The sequence below is a fragment of the Tachypleus tridentatus genome, chromosome 2 (assembly GCF_004210375.1).
Source record: "Tachypleus tridentatus isolate NWPU-2018 chromosome 2, ASM421037v1, whole genome shotgun sequence".
Classification (NCBI taxonomy): Eukaryota; Metazoa; Arthropoda; class Merostomata; order Xiphosura; family Limulidae; genus Tachypleus; species Tachypleus tridentatus.
Window position 1 is genome coordinate 27,979,216 of NC_134826.1, and position 19,553 is coordinate 27,998,768.

Consider the following 19,553-nt stretch of genomic DNA (forward strand, 5'->3'; position numbering starts at 1 on the left):
TCAGTCAAAAAACTGAAACATTGCTCTACACTCAAATACAATACAAACAATAAACAATTCTACTAAAATATTTCTTAAAAAACAAAACTTTAATTGTAAACAAAGGGAAAGAGTAGACACTTTTACATTGTACATATACATAAAACCTTAACTTTAGGCTCAGCATGGCCAGGTAGTTAAGGCACTTAACTTGTAATCCAAGGGCTGCTGGTTTGAATCCCTGTCACACCAAATGTGCTTGCCTTTCAGCTGTGGGGCATTATAATGTGATGGTGAATCCCACCATTCGTTGGTAAAAGAGTAGCTCAAGACAAGTTGCCTTCCCTCTGGTCTTGCACTGCTAAGTTAAAGATGGCTAGCACAGATAGCTGTCATGTAGCTTTGCATGAAATTCAAAACAAACCAAACCTTAACTTCTTTGAAGACTATTGCTACTGTAAAACTCTTTAAAGTATTTTGTGCAAAGAATGTTGTATACTTTCCAAATACTTTATTTTCTGTGATGCAAAGTCTTCATCATATTCTGTTACCTTTATTAACAAATAAACTGCAAAGAGTGAGTGTTAGAGGTGACAAATTTTGTAAAGTTTTATGAAGTTGTATACCAGAAGGACCTGGTCTGTTTTGAAATAGAGGCAAAACAAGAGCTGATCAGGTCTGTTCTGAATGCCTTCTGAGATAGTGTTAGGTGACTGGTCTGTTGGTACAAAATGTAAGTATTTGCAACAATCAAGTCCAAAAGCTGAAAAACCACTTTTTCTTGCTATTTCATTGTCTAGTAGAATAGTAAGTTAAATAAATGTTGGTTGTTCAGGTACATTCACTTATAAATTTGTTTTAGTTTATAATTAACTAAGGTTTTGTAATCTTGGCATCCTTTGTTTTTTGTTTTTCACTGTTGTCACAGTATTAGAGTGTATAGTCAAATGTGCATAAGTGTGTTTGTCATTCCACTTGACAGCTGTTAATATCACATTTAAAAATATCACGCTTCTCTTTGTAGATTTGTAGAAATCAGTTGTTGATGGAAATAGTGTCCTTCCTGCATGTCTCACGAGCATGGGCTCCCTTAGTCAAGTAAATGTGAAGTGTAAAAGTTGTATCTGAAAATGCAGTGTCATAGTGGGATGTACTTGTCCATCAGTTCCATCACAACATTGTCTGTTAAACATCCAGCTACATTTGTCCCTCTTTGCTTGTGAGATTTCAAATTTTAGACAGTATCCTCTCTCAGCTTGTGCCAGGACCCAATATTCCACTTGACAAGTGTCTTTGGTAAATACTGCAGAAAATCACTTCTACATTTTGTCCCCAACATCTGCTCATTTACAGTTCTTTGTGAGGAAAGTGGTGGGAACTTAGTTTAGCAGGTGGTTTACGATATATTTAACCTTAAAGTTCTCTTAATAGTTAGGGTCAGTTCTAGGAAGAGAGTAAGTATTATCATTTAAAAGTAACTTAGTTTGGATAGCTAAAAACCTGTTCCTTGAACAATGTTAGAGAACCAAGGATTATGAAAATGAAGATAGGGATAGCTAAAAACCTGTTCCTTGAACAATGTTAGAGAACCAAGGATTATGAAAATGAAGATAGGTAGACCAGCAGTCAGTGAGAGAAAGATAAGGCTTGAGTCTTATAGCTGTTATTAATCCAAGATAAACTAAAGTATATTCACAAATTCCATAATTCCATTTTACTGTTTTTTTCTTTCATATTTGACCTTCTTGCTGTGGCCATTTAGATTGTGCGTATTGATTTGTTTCAGTAACAGTGTAGTTTTAAATTTCAATAGTAAAAAAATAAATAAAAAATGATAACTTTATAACTCGTTGCAGGTGAAAGGACTCTTCTGCTGGGAAGGAGCAGTGCTAGTTGACATTGTAGCTTTATTTCTTCCCCTACTGTTCTTTACTACCTCTATGATGTTGGTTGTGGTGTAGGTTGCCTTGGTGTATGTGGATTAGGTGGTTCTGCAACATACTCATCTGATAATTATTCACCACTGACTTTCTGATCTGTCCATAAGACAATTAATAAGAACTTGTTCTAGAGTTTTTCTATTTTTGTAGAGATGCTGTCAGAAACATTATCAAAAACTGGATCTCTTCCTCATTGACTTTCTTTTTATCCTTCAGTTCTTTTGCTTTTTTTTCAATATATTAGATTCTATTTCTAGAAGAAATACATGTATTCTCTGTTGTGTATTATTATGCATGTCACATTTATTGTGTATTGTGTTTTCTCTGTTGTATATTCTCAGATGTGTTTGTCTCACATGTGCATATATATATTGGGATGTGTGTCATAGATTTCAGAAGCATTCCATGATATGCTGAGATAAACAGCTATACTGATTTTAGATCAACAACCTGACACTGTACAGATTGAACAGGGTATCTGTATCTACATATTATGAATAATGATTACACACTTTGTGGTAATAATCAGTAACAACATGGTATTTTCAACTTTAGAAGAACTTCTGAACAAAGCATATTGCTTTTAAACAATACTTGTTATGTTACAATATAATCTGTGACTCAATGTGATGTGTCATAGGTTTCTGAAGCAGTGCATGACATGTTAAAATACAGAACCAACTGTGCTGGATTTAAATCAACAACTATACTTTCAATGTATTGAACACAGATTCTCCATACTTGTTATTAATGAGAGTTACTCACATTGAATAACAGTCAGTAGAAACATCAAGGGTGGTTCACAACTGCAAGGAAATATCTACATTACACTTAAGCTGCAAAAGTCAATGCTGTTTAAAAAAGACTAGACATATGAGGGTTGTGAAACTAAATGTATGTGATAAGTACTACTGGAACCTGAGTTTTTATTGGTTGATAAATATGTTGAAAAGGGAAATAGGATTTTATAAGCATATGCTCAGATAACATCTTTGTACACTTGTGCCACTGAACTTCAAACACTTAAAGGATTAATAATAATCAAACAATTATGATGATTATTGTATTGGCAATGAACTATGTGCTAAATGTTTTGATGCTGTAGGATCAAAACGTAAACTGACAAATTTTGCATTCTGTTGTCTTCATAAATGTTTTCACTGATTCTAAGTGCAATTTGGTTACTATGGATCTTCTAAGAAAACAAGTTAGTATATATAATCTGATACATTAGCCATTCTGTTTTCAGAGCAGAAGGTCAAGTCCCTATGTCTCTGTGTGCTTTTTTGTTTTCAAGGGTATCATGTTAGTGCTACATAAACAGTCTGTTGACACAAATGGTGATTTATGGCTTTATTTTCAATGGGTTTCTACATTTGTTGTTAACAACAAAAGAAACAAAATATGTGTGAAAGTTTAGTAGTTGAAACTCTCATGACAAGTACTTTGAAACTTCATGAACAATAAACAAGAAAAAAAGGATCCAGCTGTTCTTTGTATTTTCAAATTTTCTTTTCATTATACGTTGATGATTTATCTACAGCCTGAAGAATCGAGAATCATTGAGGTAAAGATAATAACTGATAGAATACAGTTTTACATCTATTAGGAGGTTTCAGAGGTCGTGCAGATAAAATTTGGTATTTTTAATCTTAATACACAAAACAAAATCACTTTGCACGTGGAATAGTTGAAAAATAAAGATTTTTATGTGTTTGTGGCCAAATCTTCAATAAAACTCCATTAAAAAAATGATTTTTTATGCACAAATGACTTTTAGTGTTTACTAAAAGTCTGCCAAATTTTGTGACCATTTACAAACCATGTTAAAAGTTATAGTACGCTAACACGTGCAAAGTGGTTACAAGGCCAGTCAAACTTGTGTTGAAACAACATTAAGTCTTTGGATATCCAGTGCTAAAATCAGGGGTTCAAATTCCTTTGGTGGGCACAGCAGATAGCCCAACGTGTTTAACAAGCATTTTTTGTGTTTTAAATTCTCCTGTATAAACTTAAATATTTTTTCCACTGTGATGTTACCACATTCAATCTTTATCATACACTGGGTTTCTCTCGTATCTCATGTTGGAGTGGATGTATTCTCTCATCTTGTATAACAGTTTGTTTTATTGTTGGGTAACAAGCGAGTTACTGACAATTATTCATAATTTTATTTAATGCAAGGTGGAGTTTATTACAAAATATTTATATTAATGTAAGTAAAATAATGACCTGTATCTTTAGAATATATCTTTATTGACTTATTTTGTTGCAGTTTTTGAGGAGGTATTGATAACTTCTACAAGTTCACATATTAGCAGTATATATAAATTTGTAATTTTTATTAAAACTTTGAAGGATAAGTAAGGATGGAGAGATTATCCAATATGTGCAAGTAGGAGTGAACAAGTGTCATGATGTATGATTAAATGTTGAGGATTTTAAAAATATTTTCTTTTGAAAGATAATTAACTTGTATTAAAATTAAATTTATTCGTTATGTTGATGTCAATTTTATTCACATATATTGGTAATAAAATTGTGTAACTAAGATTTGAATGTAACAGTAAAAATAATTGTGACATGCAGACTTTTCCCTCCCCACTTCCAGAGGGTTAATAATAATTCACTGGTCATTATCATTACTTGTAGATACTGATAATATTAAAGGAAATTGATGTTAGTTTTCTTTTCTCATTAAAAATGTAAAGTTAAAGGGTTTAGTTCATGAAGACTGGATGTAATTAAATGCTATCCTCAATTTTTGAAGTACTAATCAAATAATCCAGAGTATTTACACTAAGAAAAATTATTCCTTTTTGCTTATGTCTTGATCACTAAACCTGTAGTGAGGCCACAGCTAAATGAAGTTAGCTAACTAGTTAATATGTAGCTCTGTATAACTGATAATGTTGTAATATATACATTAATATATATAGTTTTTGTGTGTGCCACCCATTTACAGTTTCTCAAGCAATGCTAATATAATTGGTAAAATAAATTATTTCATGCAAAACAGTTACTTTGTTAGCTCACCCCATCAAAAATGAGTTAGTCCATATGTGACTCTCTTGAGGTAGCCAAATGCCTCATCATTTCATTAGTGACACACACAAATGGATTAATAAGCTTCCCCCTGTCCCAATCTACTGTCTAGTGAAACTACAGCTAAGGGAATCAGTGGAGTGACAAGATTTATTTTTTTGTTCTCTGTTATTACAGAGGAACATTTTTGTTTACGATGAGCAGCACTGATGTGCATGAATAGATTATCACTAAATGTAGCTGACAAAGTATTATACATACACATAATACTATTTGCAAATAAGTTTATAGACAAATAAAGTTTATCATTTATATTATAAATGCCATTTAACCTGTGCCTATGTTTATGTATATTACAACAAACTCAATATCCAAAAAGGAGAATAGTTGTAATGCTTTTAAAATTACAAGTTGGAATCCTGCTGCAAGTCGATCAGCTGAACATTTTCATGAGTTATAACACTAAGTTTAACAAGATAGAAGTAATCAAGAATAATGAGAAATAAAAATAGTATTTCTCTTTTCTATTACATGGATATTTAGAACAACTAAAATAAATTTCTATTTATTTCTATGACATTATCTGATGTAGTGGATAACTGATTCTTGGATTTAATTTCCCACTCTAGTGAAGTGTAGAACACCTGATGAAACAACATGTAGAATATTATTAGTTGAAATGTTAATAAAATGTAAGAAATTAACTGTGCATTAGATCAAGTGTGAAAGGATTTATGTTGAGAAGGTACAATTTATGTTTACAAGAAAAAGTTAACTACTTGTTCAGTGACTTTAAAGATTTATTATAAATGTAATTAATAGTTTGATGATGCAAAACAAGTTTTTTAAATGAAACATCAATAACTTTAGAACTTCTTTTGGCCAGGATGTGGTTTCATTTTCTTTAAGAGATGTTTATTCAAAACATTATTTATTTGAAGGGAAATGTCTCTGTGGAACTTGACTGATGGTCAATGCTTAGAGAATACAAAACTCCCATATGTTCATATAAATATTCAGGTAAGTTTTACAACTTTATATCATGAGTGTTGTTATTTTGCAGGTTTTTTTTCTTTTCTCTGTTTTTGCACATAACAGTGGAAAAGTTGAGACATTTTATTAACTACAGTATTGTTTATTTCCCACAAATGGTAGTTTTTATGAAGGTTGATTTGTTAATCAATCAATAGTTTAATATTTTGTTCAGACATTTCTTTTAATTTATTAGGAAAAGTTCAATTTAGGTTAGTTTCCTGATTTTAAAAGCAATAATATAGTACAATTACTTGTATATAATATTTTGTTTTCCACTTAACATAATGTTTAGGGATAACAAAGAAGCTGCTGGTCCAACGATGTCTGTTCCATTTTCTAAGTCAAACTAAAGCTATTAAAAAAACTCATCCATCTCTTATTACTCATATATCTATAAAACTTTATTGTAAACTTATTCAAATTTACTGCCTCCACAACATCTGAAGGTAACCAATTCTACAGGCCAACTACCTTTGAAAAATAAAATTGTCTTAACTGCAAGTGGCTTCTACCTTGCCTAAATCTATATTTGTGCCCCCCTAGTTATTGTATGTATGTAACAGAAATAAATCCCAAATATAAAAATACTTCTTTTCTTGCCACATGGTATCATGACCAATTTACTGAGAATTATTCAGAAATGAAACTGTTGGAAATTTATCTCCGGACGGCTGGTACGGGGAATAACACTTTTATTAATAAATCGGAGAACAATATTTTGACCTTCCTGGGTCATCTTGAGGCTAACAAAGAGAGAGTTTGCAACTGACTGTAACTGGGCACGTCTTAGGAACGAGAGTGTAACGGATTGTAGGGGGGTATTATTGATTTTGCATTTGTTTATATTTGTTTTCCTACTTTGTGTGTGGGTGTTTTCTGTGGTTGTGTTGAAGCTGTATTGAGAGTGCATCAAGATATTATTTTGTAAAAGTGGACGTTGTGAGCTTCTAATTGGTTATTCATATATCATAGACAGATCTAGGTGTACATAAGCATTTCCAAAAATTGAAAGAGGTGAGCATGGTACTGTGTTTGAGTCAGTAAATATAGTGATATCTCAGCAAATAGAAAACAAATAGATGGTTCTTATTTTATATTCTAGTTTGTTGGTATAGTTACTTTGAGTTCCTAATTTGTAAGAAACTGTAGACTTTATATTTGGATGTTACAGACATCTAAGTTGAACCAATGCTGCATTCAAAATACAAAAACCAATATTGAGGTGTTTTTAATATTTATTTTTAAGAAATCAAGTAAAGTATAATACTAGAATTTGAATCATAATCTACATTTGTTACCTAACTTATTTACATAAATTCATTAAATAATAGTTGAATAAAGTTTCAAATACAAGTCATCAAATGTAATGACATTGTTTGACCTATGATGTATGTCAATAGGGTTAAACATTTTTTTAAATGCACATCACGCATTGCATCATTTCACAAGGCTTATGATCCTACATGAAGGAAAGATAATTTTGCTAAAAGCATTTGAGCACATATGTGGAAGATACAGTAAGTACTCTTCAAGTATGCTGTTGACTTGTGCCAAGATGAGTAATAAAAGGTAAAGGACAGGTAAGGAATATAAAACATTAAAAATTAATATATGTGAAAAGGAAGATAACTGAAATTACAGATATAACAAAAAAATATCTTTGAAGATATGCTACAAAGTTTAAAAGGGATGTATGTATTTCTGTTTCTTGATTTTAGACATTCTTTTGCTCTGTAATATTTACCGTTAGTGATATGGTAGAGAAACTTAAAAACAAAATAATATTTACCTTAAAAATTATTGATATTTACTTAGGAGGTTCTAGAAGTTATGCAAATGAAATATAAAGCTGTAAGATGAAGAAAAGTGCTGTATTGTGGACATGTGTCAGAACAAGAGAATATTTTGTGATTCTTTCCATTTTATGGAGCTGATTCTTTCATGCTATAACAGAATGTTAATTTCATTTGTTCTTGTTGACAGTTGTTTGAGTGAGGGTGAGAATACTTGTCATTCTTTAGAATTCCTATATACTTGTACTAAAGGCATGTCATGAGGGTTTTACTTGTATGAATATACTGATCAAATTTATGGTCTGAAATAACTCTCATGGTACTTTGTGAAGTATCTTAGTAGCACTTCACAAATACACTTTGATAAAACTTGTGTTTAGCAGTACGTATTAAGCTTTTTTGTCATGTCATGACCCAAAAAAAGTGTAGAGGGTTGTCAGTAGAGCAAAGAGTTCACATAAAAGCTTTACATGATGCTGGTTGGACAAATGGCTGCAGGTGTGAAATACTACCCAAACTCTGTCAAGTACACCCTGTGTCATGAGAGTGAGACAGGTAAATTTCAAAATAGGAAAGGAAAAGGCAAAACACTTAAATTTATTGATACTGATGCTAAGTATCTTTGCTTATACAGTCTTCAGGAGAGAAGGAAGAGTGCTTCTGATCTTAAGCTCGTGATAAATGATTGCATACCAAATGACAGACAAGTGTCCAGATCTACAATGTGAAGAAGACTTAATGAAAATATAATATTTATATGTGGAGCAGTTAAAAAAATCTTTACTTCAATCTCAAAATACTTTTGAGAAGAAACTAAAATAGGCTAAAAAGTACAGAACTGGACTGTTGATTGGCAAAGGCTGTTATGGATAGATGAGTCCAAGTTTGAAATATTTTGTTTAAAGCACAAATTGTATATTTGGCTGAATTAAAATAAAAGATACTTACATCAGTGCATAACACCTACCTTGAAGCATGGGAAGGGACAAAATGGTAGTTTTGGGGTGTTTTTCTGTTGAGGCAACAAGAGATATTTGCAAAGTGGATGGAACAATGGACCAGTACAAGTACCGTTAGGTACTGATCTGTGATGGTATACCCAGTAGTTTGTGCATTATTGGTAAAAGATTATATTGTGAAGATGATAATGACTTCAAACAATCATCCATCCTATGCAGAAACTACCTAGCTGCTGGAGTCATTTAAATGATACAATGGTCTCCACAGAGTCTTGATCATAACCCAGTTAAGTAAATTTGGAACTTGATAAATTGAAAGCTTGACAAATCATAGGTTACTTCCAAAGAAACTTTGAGAGTTAGTCAATTTGACAAACTTGTAACATCCAAAAATCCTCCCTCCCAAATCAAAATAAATCTAAATTACTCTCTTTTTTTTTGTTTTAGAATTACTTTAAATTATAACATGAAACTACATTTGTTTATTCTAAATTGCTTAAAGTTCATAACATCTGTACATAAATTTTATTGTTTTGTTGCCCACTTAACTGTGTCTAACTACGCTCCCTGCCATTCTAAGTTTCAAATCACTTGGGGAACATGCAGCTCATGTTATGCTATCAAATTACATTACACTGGAGCTCTACAACATGGTACTTGTGTGCTTGCCTTGTGAAAAGAAACATTCTTATTATAATTTTTGTTTATTTTACTAAACCTGATCTTAACCTGAGAAGATTCCTGTTTTTGCTTAGTTTGTTTTATATTGCAACTAAAAATTAAAAAAGAAAAACCATAAAATACCTGTTTCTTCATTTTTCTTGCTGTTAGTTGTACATGAATCTTATCTTACCTTTTTTATACAAATAGTAGTAGTGCACAAAATAATTAAGTAACATACCAAAGAATGTGGACTAATAACATACAAAGAGTAGACAATTTCCCGTATCTCATATTCTGATTTTTCAACTGTGTGATAAAAGCTACTTATTTGATTAAGCTAGTTGTTAGTTTTCCCTTGGGAACTGATCCTGCATTCTCAGTGAAATTCATAATTATGTTCAGAATGCAGTGTTATACAACACATTATTTGATATGTAGAAACCTTGGATTTCTGTTGGTTGTTTATAGTAAAATGTAATGAGAGGACTGTCAACAAGTCTTGAAGAAAAGGATGTGACAGGTGGGTGTAGCAAGAGGGGTCTGATTTTTTTACTCGGGTGCCCTGTAATTAAACAGAATTGAAAGCTATAAAAATTATGGTTTATCTGAGCAGTGATGATTTTATGGTAAGGAATTTATGTTTAATTTCATACTTTTTTGAATGGGTGGTGAATAAAATGGAGAAAAGAAGACACCTGGAGGAAATATGTCACATGAGCCAGACAAGGAGATGTCAGGATTTTAAAAATATTGCCTCATAGAATTAAGAACTTAACTCGTACACTATAAAATTTATAATAATTACAATTCACTTGTAACATATGTAACACAGTAATAATTGTGTTTGTTCAGAAAATTAATAACGTAAATATTGTCTTGATCACTATGTTTGTCATATCCCAGTTGGCTTAAGTCGTGATATTGGAGAAAGGTTTTTCAGCACTGAATGTGATAGTTGTAATGTAATTGACATATTATTACATATTTCTCTTTGTTTCTACTTAAGTGATGAGAATTACAATTTAATATTTAAATTATTTGGACATGATATGGTAGCGATGTGTTGGTCTTGGTCAGCAGAAGTTTTACGAAAAAAAAGTTTCTCTGTGAAAGTGTGTATAATTTATCTCCCAGCTCTTTAGTACTGACACCAGTTACATTGCTGTCTGATGAATAAATTTTTAAGTTAGCTTAGTGCTTAAGCAAGTTTCCTGAGCACAGTTTCTAGAAAGTGACACTACAGCATAGAAAATGAAAAAAATAAGTTCTGTTCCTGTAGTTAATGAAACCTATCTTACAGTGATTTAATGGATAAATCAATGATTTGTAAAATAAATTGATCTTGAACTTGTGGCTTTAATCACAGGTACCTCATCAGAATTTTTACATAATCTGTGGTTTATCTTTTCCATTAGTATTCTGTTAGTTTACAATTTTTCCAGTGATTTCTATTTGTTATATAAGCTAGCTTGTGTTCAGTATGTTTTTTTCAAAGTGAGATATTTTTCATGTAGTTAGTCTTGTGATAACGACAGCACTATTTTAAACATGTTCTATCCCACGGTTTGTCTGTAACATTGGACATTGTTATTGGTGATGGTGACATTGTCCACCTTGATAAAGTTTTTAGTTTTTTTAATGGCCATTAATCTTTTAAATCTCATTTAAGTGTGATATTTATTCATTACACCTTTTAATTGTGGTTCCCTTTTCAGAGTCTCAATCTCTCTATTTCAATTTGACATTGGAAAATGACCAGAACATTAAATAACTTGACACCAGGAATGGAAAGGCCAAATTCAGGTGACTAACGCTGCTGTTTGAACTATCCATTTGAACTACCCGTTAGTCGTCCTGGCGAGTTGTTATTACAATTTTGTTGCATGTCTTTTAACACTTTTCTTACTTTACCTTTTGGTACTGGCCATACTGACACATAACCTGGACCAGGACTGGAAAGGCCAACTTCAGGTGACTGACGGTGGTTTTTGTACTTACCTGTTAGTCTTCTTGGTGGGTTATGATCATTACCATTATGCTAGAGAAAGTCCTTTACAACTTCTCTTACTCTGCTTTCTCTCTTAACATTGTAGACTAGGTGTCAACATTGGTTTTATGCTTTTTCTGTTTTTCAATGATGTTTTGTTTTACCTTCATTTCCTTTTATGTATTTTACAACATTTAATTTATTTTATCTTTTTACGGGACGTTTGCACAGATAGCCTAGCTGCTTTGTGCCATAAAACACTAAATCAATCAATCGTTTTGTGATATGTTATGATTTCCTTAATTTTAAAGCTTAAATTAATATTCTCATTCATTTCTTATAAAGTTTTAGGTTATTTTGAAGGTTCAGTAGATAACTTTGGTTATAAACTTAGGATGTATAATTTTATGCTAAACTAGTATTATTAAGTTAAGCTTAGCAGTTGTGTGTACCATTATTTCTTATATTGGATAGTGTCGTACTTAGGATGCTCTTGAAAAGGCTCTTGGCAAATTTTTATATTCTGGTATCCATAGTATATCCACCAACCTTGTATCACTCATCTATGGTGAATCGACAAGTATTACTGAGCAACAAGGCACTAAAAATACCTGTTAAACCCCTGCTTTTGCTAACGTTACCTTGAATGTTTTCTCCACCTGACACAGGGGTGTGTAAAGACTGGAATACAGTTATATAAAATGATGTAGAAACCAATACAAAAATGTCAAGCTTTCTGACGACTCATACCTTCAAGTTTCTCCACCATTAAATGAAGTTGAGACAACAACTTCTGCAAGAAGAGCATTTCCTATTGATAACACCTGGAAATCATAGAATCAAGCTTAGGCTGAGTCCATCCAGGTAAAGTATGAACTAGTTTGTGTAGAGGAGGCTAGAATTGGTTGGAATAGAGCTTGTATTCTTTTCAAGTGATTAGCTTCCAAATGTGAAACATGAAATGGCTAAACTCATATGCACTTCATTTTGGCACTTTTATGGGGTCATGCCTAGCAAAGTAATCCAAAACTGTATGATGTCATTCATTTATGATGATGAATATACACTTCTAAAAATGAAGATCAAAGCCAGACCATCACATTAAGCAATGTGTCTTGTAAGACAGGCTCAAGAAAACTATGGAGAATCAGTAAGATAATGTATAACTAAAAGACTACTGACAATATTAGTAAAATAACTTCCTTCTACTTGCTTTAACAGTTGTAAGTGTGCTTGAGAATCAGAAGTTTGTATTTTTTAAGTGGATGAGTACAGAAAGGTTGAAAACAAGAATACCTTTTTAACATGTATTCTTATTTGTGTGTGTGTAAATATATAAAATTTTATTTTTTATAGCATGGAGGGACCAATCCACTCCAGGGGTTGAAATTAGTGAGGGGTGAAAAGCTAATGGGCCCCAGAGATATCAATAGGTATCTTCTAGGTAGCCCTTGTGGCCCCTTAAGATCAAAAGAGCCATTAAAAATTTAACTCCAGACAAACTGATGTAAACATTTCTTAACTGTGCAGATCTTATGAAATGATGAATGGATCTTCCCAAACTTAACTCATCATTCATGTACAATCCACAAATATTGTCACTGTGAATGCAGAAATGTTCAAAGTAAAGGCACTTACATTAATAAGAATGCTGTCACTTCATCCAATGTTCAAACATTTTATATCAGTATAGTAAAATTTATTACAAAATTTGAAATATAGTGATTATTTTTAAAGACGACTACTGTTGTTAGTCAGAATGGTACTTTTTTAACTTTTTATATATATCAAACCTGTATCAAGGATCACATATTTAAAAGATGTATACAAAAGCTCTTTTTTGTTAACACTTCTCAAAATTTGAAAAGTAAAAATTGCCAACTTATAAGTTGTTTGGAGAATATACCTTACTATATTTAAATTCTTTGTAAATATATGCATGTTATGGCAAACACTTTTGAATTCAACTTTTGCACTCTGCATTAGTTGAAAATAAGAAAAACTATGAGGGAATACTAAACACTATTCAAAACTGGTTATGTAATTCAGTGTTAATATAAATTGTATTTCATTGCTTCTCCATTGGAAGTGTCTGAGATTTCATAGACAAGTAATGTTAGCTAGAGGGTAATGGGTTATGTGGGAACAAGAGTAGATTATACTGATAGTGATGCAAAAATTTTCTTTTATTATTTACTTTGTTTATGAAAGGAAACTACTTTAAAGGAAAACAAAATGTTATTGTTTATACCATGCTTTATATGACCTATTAGAAATGCTGCTCTGTAGGTAGCTATTCAGTCGCGATCTAGAAAAGTTGAACAGTGTACAATTTCATACTGCATTTTCCTAACCTATAGAACATTCAAAATGCTTATCTGTTTTTTTGCTGTATTTGTATGTTTTATATCTAGAATTTACTCTATCATGCACTGTCATTAAATCAGCAGTGTAGGATAAAATGAACAGGTGGCAACTCAGGCAGTGAGTACATAATAATGTGTTGAATGTTACTATTTAAAATGTTGGGATGTTTGCATTTTGACCACCTAGTCATGCTCTTGGGTTAAAAATAGTGTTAAAATTTGTACACATTGAATATATTTCAGTGTGAGATTTAAGTTCAAATGTTTCTGAAATTCTTTATAAGCATTAGTTATCGATTCTGTACACAAATTTTATATATTCATGTTAACTTGAGTAAGCAAGCATATTATGATAATATAATAATGGGTAGGCATACAATAACTTAAGCATAAAGAATTTTATTGATAGTTGAACATACATGTTCTGACCTGTCTTCTTTAGGTATGACCACTATTAAGCAATACAAGATTAATACATGATTACAGAGATAAAAAGCACCTGGATTTAATGTCAGCGAGTGATAGGATACAGGGAAAGGTCAAGTCAAGTGTATGGACAGTGAATAGATATTACCAAATATGGCTGATGTTGCTAGGTGGGGCTTAATGATGAGAGATCCTTTGCTTTGATGATTTCTAAACAATCTTTTTCCTTTTTTTGGTTTTGGGTTGGTGTAGGAAAGAATTTCATCCAAAAGTATGTTATGACCCGTTTCATATTGATTACACATTAAAGCAGATAACTGGAAATCACCACCACACGTGACCTTCGTGTTCTTTACATCATATTTCTAAGGAATGCGATGTTTGTCCTGTGCATTTCTTTTCATATCCACACATATATGCATTGTTTTTGTATTATTAAGTAATCTGATAATTTCATTAGCAATTCCTGGTACAAAAGGGAATGAAACAAATTTGTTGTACAGGGTGTTCAGAAAGTCACTGTGCACTTATATATTTATTAACAGACATGTTTCAATATAGAATACAGGAGGTAAATATGAATGACAATTATAAACAATGTTGAAAGTGACCCTCGTTGGCATCAATACAGGCTTGGATCCTTCTTATTTTGTTTCTAAACACTGCTATCAGTTACTGGCTTGAAATAGACTGAATGAATGCTGTTATCCCTGCTTTCAAAACTGCACAGTGACTTTCCGAACACCCTGTATTTTATGCTTTTGATTAGTTAGAGTTGAGAATATTTTTTATTGTTTTGAAGTTTAATACAATCCCTTAAATAGTCATATATTCTTTAAGCAGTTCAATTAGTAAGTCTTCTGTGGATGCATAGTTCTATATAACAACTTACATAGGTGAAGTTGTATGATATTTTTTGTGATAGGTGGTGATCAGATCTTATGTATGGCAACATGGTGATGGAATGGGGTTACCTTTATATACTTTATATGTGAAAACAACTGTTTTAGATATGAATATTATACACCGGGTTTTAGTCTGTTGAAGAATTCAGTATGATTAAGTAACATAGGTTTTTTATGTAGACATATTCTGAAGATATTGTGTACGTATTTTAACCTAAGTCCAGGATGTTTGGTGTGTATTAATTTCTTTCCAAAAGGTTTTTCTAGAGTGAACATGTAGAGGTCACTAAGTAGAGAAGAAATGGAGGATTCCATCACTAATCCATAATTTTGTTTGTAAAATTGGCCTTTGTATCTAAAATAAATGTTGTTTAAGCAGTATTCTGTGGGATTGATAAGAAATTTTGTTACAGGATTGGCTTTAGTTTTTCTTACAGTGTAAGGCTTGTTCTTCAGGTGTTGAGGTAAATAGAGATTTTGTGTTTAAAGATATACTAATATATCTTTTTAGTTCACCTACCTATTGATATTAACTTCTGAGTGGAGCAGTATTATCCACTGATGTCAAAACTATAAATCAACTTGGTAATGAACATAGCAAGTTCATTGGATATACTATGTGTGTATTCTTATAAATATGTAGAATGTCTTGTTTAAACAGTCAGGTACCTTCAGTGCTAATATTATTTTTGCCTGCTAACTTAGTAGTATTTAATGAGTTCAAGCCAGATGAGGAAATTTTAATTAGTCTTTAGTTTTATAACAAAAGTATAATACTGAAAAAGTAAAGAAACTAGCTATATTAATCACTACTGTTAATGAATACAGCAAACAGATATTGTTGAAATGAAATTAGGGTATATAAGGCATGAACTCTTAACCCTTTAGGCGTGGTTGGCGACCACAGTGAACTTGTAGGCTCAGCGTGGCAAGTGACCTTCCTTTATTCCTGTTACTCTGATGTATTGAATTTAACATATATAGTATTGGGTACAATCACTGAATATTTGAGGACTTTTGTTGGGTTATTGCCAAGATATCATGCTTTTAGTACTGATACCATAATTAGTTGAAGTGTGAAACATATATATTCAGTGCCATGCCAAACATTAAAAGTTGTTATTCAGTGTCGAAAGGGTTAATTTCATTCTTTTGAGAAATAATTAGAAAGGTTGGTGTTGAGAAAGATGTTATTTATCTTGGTCCCTTAAAAGTAGGTGGAGAATCATTGTCTTTCACCTGTTAAATTATTTATATACATACATACATGTTTTGTGCATTTTTTAAAAATTTTTACTTATTGGTATTAGCTTTAATGCAAGTGGATATGTAAATGATATTCATTTTTGATTAGAGTAAGCTATGTACTTTGAGTGAAACTAAAGATCAGTGTAGCTAATTAAATATTATTTTAACCTTTCTACTTACAAAAGATTAAAATCAAGTATTTTATCAGTCTGGTACTTTGCTGTTAACAGTATTTTTACCCATAATAATTTGTTCATTTGTATATGATAGAATATTAATACTCAGCAATCATGTAAAATAACTTAATTTAAAATTACTTAATGTATGGCAGTTGGGAGTATACTTGTTAGTTTAGGTAACTAGTTGAAACCCTTAATACTAGTATAATTTGTCTACTGGGTTACTAATTAGTGCCTGACCACCATAATGGGAGCTGGAATGTCAACTTCAGAAGGTTGGTTTACCTCACTTATCCCCAAAGTGGCAGTACCTTATTATTACTTTTGTTTTCTTTACCTTGGAGAGCAGTTGCCTTCCCACAACTGTCTGCAGGCAGTGAAGGATGGTATAGATGTGGGACATTGTGGGCTTGACCTCACACATCTCATTCTTTTCATTTTTATTTCTTTTAATTATTTTATTATTACATGTGAATTTCATTTTGTGAGACTAGATATTGCAGGTTAAGACTGATAGATGGTATATCTCCACCACAACATGAAGTCCTACTTGCGCAGTACATTTTATATCCCACATTATAGCCTGTGCCCAGGATATCCTTTTAATTTGTGCAGTGTGTTTTACTTTTGTTCAGGGTTGTTTATGCTTATTAGAAATATATATAAAAAAAGTTAGTTTATAAAGAAAGTTATTGTACTGTATTTAAAGCCCTTGTCCCTGCATCATAGTAATTTTGTATAATGTACAGTTATATTGAAGATAGGTTAATTGAAGAATCAAAAGAGTTAAAAATGTATCTCAGAATGGCTGGTATGGCTATTAACACATTTATTGATAAGTAGAGAATAGCATTTTGACCTTCTTAGGTCATATTCGGGTTAGGAAAGAGTGAGTTTGCAACTGACAGTTGCCAGGCACATCTTAAGAACAAGAGTATAAATAGGTATGGGATTATAGGGGGTGTTTCAGTTGGATGTTAGGTTATTAATCAATATATGTATAAAGATGTTTCTGTGCTTAGGTTTAATTTTGGTTTTAGTTATTGTATAAGTAAGACTTTTTTGATTTTGGATTTGTTTACATGTGTTTTCTCACTTAGTATGTGACTGTTTTCTTTGGTTATATTGTGTTTATTTGATTTGCAGTGTTCAAAAACATGTGAAGATGGTTTTTTTTTGTTCTTTGAATCTAGTTTCCATTTTTCTGTTTGTTTCTCCAGTGTATAATTTGTGGCAGTTGTTGCATTGTATTTCATAAATTATGTTGGTGTTGTGTTTGTTAGTGTAGTTTTTACATAGTATGGACTTCAGTTTTGTAGCTTGGTTTTGAATAAATTTGGTGTTTACTGGAATGTTGTTGTTTTTTTTATAAGTTTTTTTCTAAATGTTGGTTATTTGTTTGTTGATGTTGGGAACATATGGCATGCAGCAATATAATTTTATTCCTGTTTACAGGTGGACTTAATGTTTGGGTGTATCAAGTTAACATGTTCTCTGGTAGATTGTTTAGGCAGAGTATTCATGATGAAACTTTGTAGAATGGATGGCAACTGTCTGTTGTGGAGATGCAAGTGGAGAGGATGACATTTTGAAAGTCTTCTGCTTGTTTTTAGGTCATTGTGTGTGTAGGTCTTTTATAGTGTCCTGGTGGATTGTGGAGAGCATGTTATGATTGGTTGGATTATCACTGTTTCTGATTGGAGGAGATATTTCCTGTAGGTTCAACCAACAGGCAGTTGCTGGCCATTCTACAAAGTTTGGTCAAGTTAACATGGTTGAAAAACAAATTGTTTTTTAAAACACAAAGTGTGCATTATGTAGATGTGAATCTAGCAATTATATCATTAACATACCTATACCATTATAGTGGTGGGTGTAAGGCTGAATTGATTGCTTGAGATTCAATCTGTGTCATAAAAATGTTGGCTTTAACTGGTGACATGGGATTCTCCATACTTAGGTCATTTATTAACATTTGTAGGTAGTTTTGGTTATTGAATATAAACTTAGTTTTGGTGGTAGTGAATTCTGTCAGAGTTGCTGATTGGTTGCTGGGGTCTTGGATATAAAGTTCTAAAGCTATCTTGCAAGCTTCAGTGATTGGAACTTCTGTGAAGAGAGAGATTTCCTCACAGGAGTCTCAAGCACTGTTAAAAGATCTTCTATAAAAACGTTTTTACCTCTATACAGGAAATAAGATTTGAATTGTTGGAAAATGAATGATATGCTTTGATTCTTCCTGTGCCATAAAACTTAAATTTTATAGTTTTTGAGTTTTTACATTTCCTGTGATGTTCTGAATCTTATAAGATTTCATTCTTTACCCTTATCTGTAGAACTTTTTTTTTAGATACTTTTCATTTTTCAAATAAATCTTAACCTAAAACACAGAATAATTCTCCATGTTACAGATTTACCCAAAATTTCTTATTAGTAATACAAAAGTGAAAAAAGTAACTGTATCAACATTTTTTCCTTTGTAATTTTTTAGCCATACCACATGACTGGTGCAACTGACATAAATTTGTTCTGCAGTGGATACTATGCAGAAATACTTGTGATAAATGCTTTGACATTGGAAGTCCTTTTCACTCTTTCATCACGATTAAACCCTGACTGGATTAGTGCCATGTATGTCCTGCGGCCTGTCAAAAGACAAGGTTAGTTTAATCAGTTTCTTTCAAAAATGTATTATTTATCATAATAGTATATGTCAATGTTGTACCTTTTGGTGTGGTATGAGATTATACCATCTGTTGCTACCTTGTAGTTAATGTATATTTTTCAAAATTTTTTTTTTTTCTATGAATTCTGTTTGAACTTGAAAGCTGTTTAATTAAGAATCTAACTACTACCAATTGCAGCCTGGAATTTGGTTTGCCATTCAACTGTTTATCAGGTTCACTTGCTGGAAAGTTAGAAGGATGTCTTTTTTCATTGATAAATTGGATAATGGGACAGAATGTCTCACCCTTGCACATGGATTGCAGTGAATGAAAGTTATTGATATTATGGTTTTGTTGTTATA

At 31.8% G+C, this 19,553-nt stretch overlaps 1 protein-coding gene across 10 annotated transcripts in view; it reads left to right on the forward strand.

Moving 5' to 3' along the window:
* Rbcn-3B (WD repeat-containing protein Rbcn-3B) overlaps nucleotides 1–19,553 on the forward strand; it is a 233,508-nt gene that overhangs the window by 11,801 nt on the left and 202,154 nt on the right. For all 10 annotated transcript variants that reach the window (XM_076481609.1, XM_076481650.1, XM_076481601.1 and 7 more), the window contains 2 exons: nucleotides 5,906–5,984; nucleotides 19,017–19,185. In XM_076481609.1, coding sequence (XP_076337724.1) covers nucleotides 5,906–5,984; nucleotides 19,017–19,185 — 248 coding nt within the window. The remainder of the gene's footprint in view (nucleotides 1–5,905; nucleotides 5,985–19,016; nucleotides 19,186–19,553) is intronic.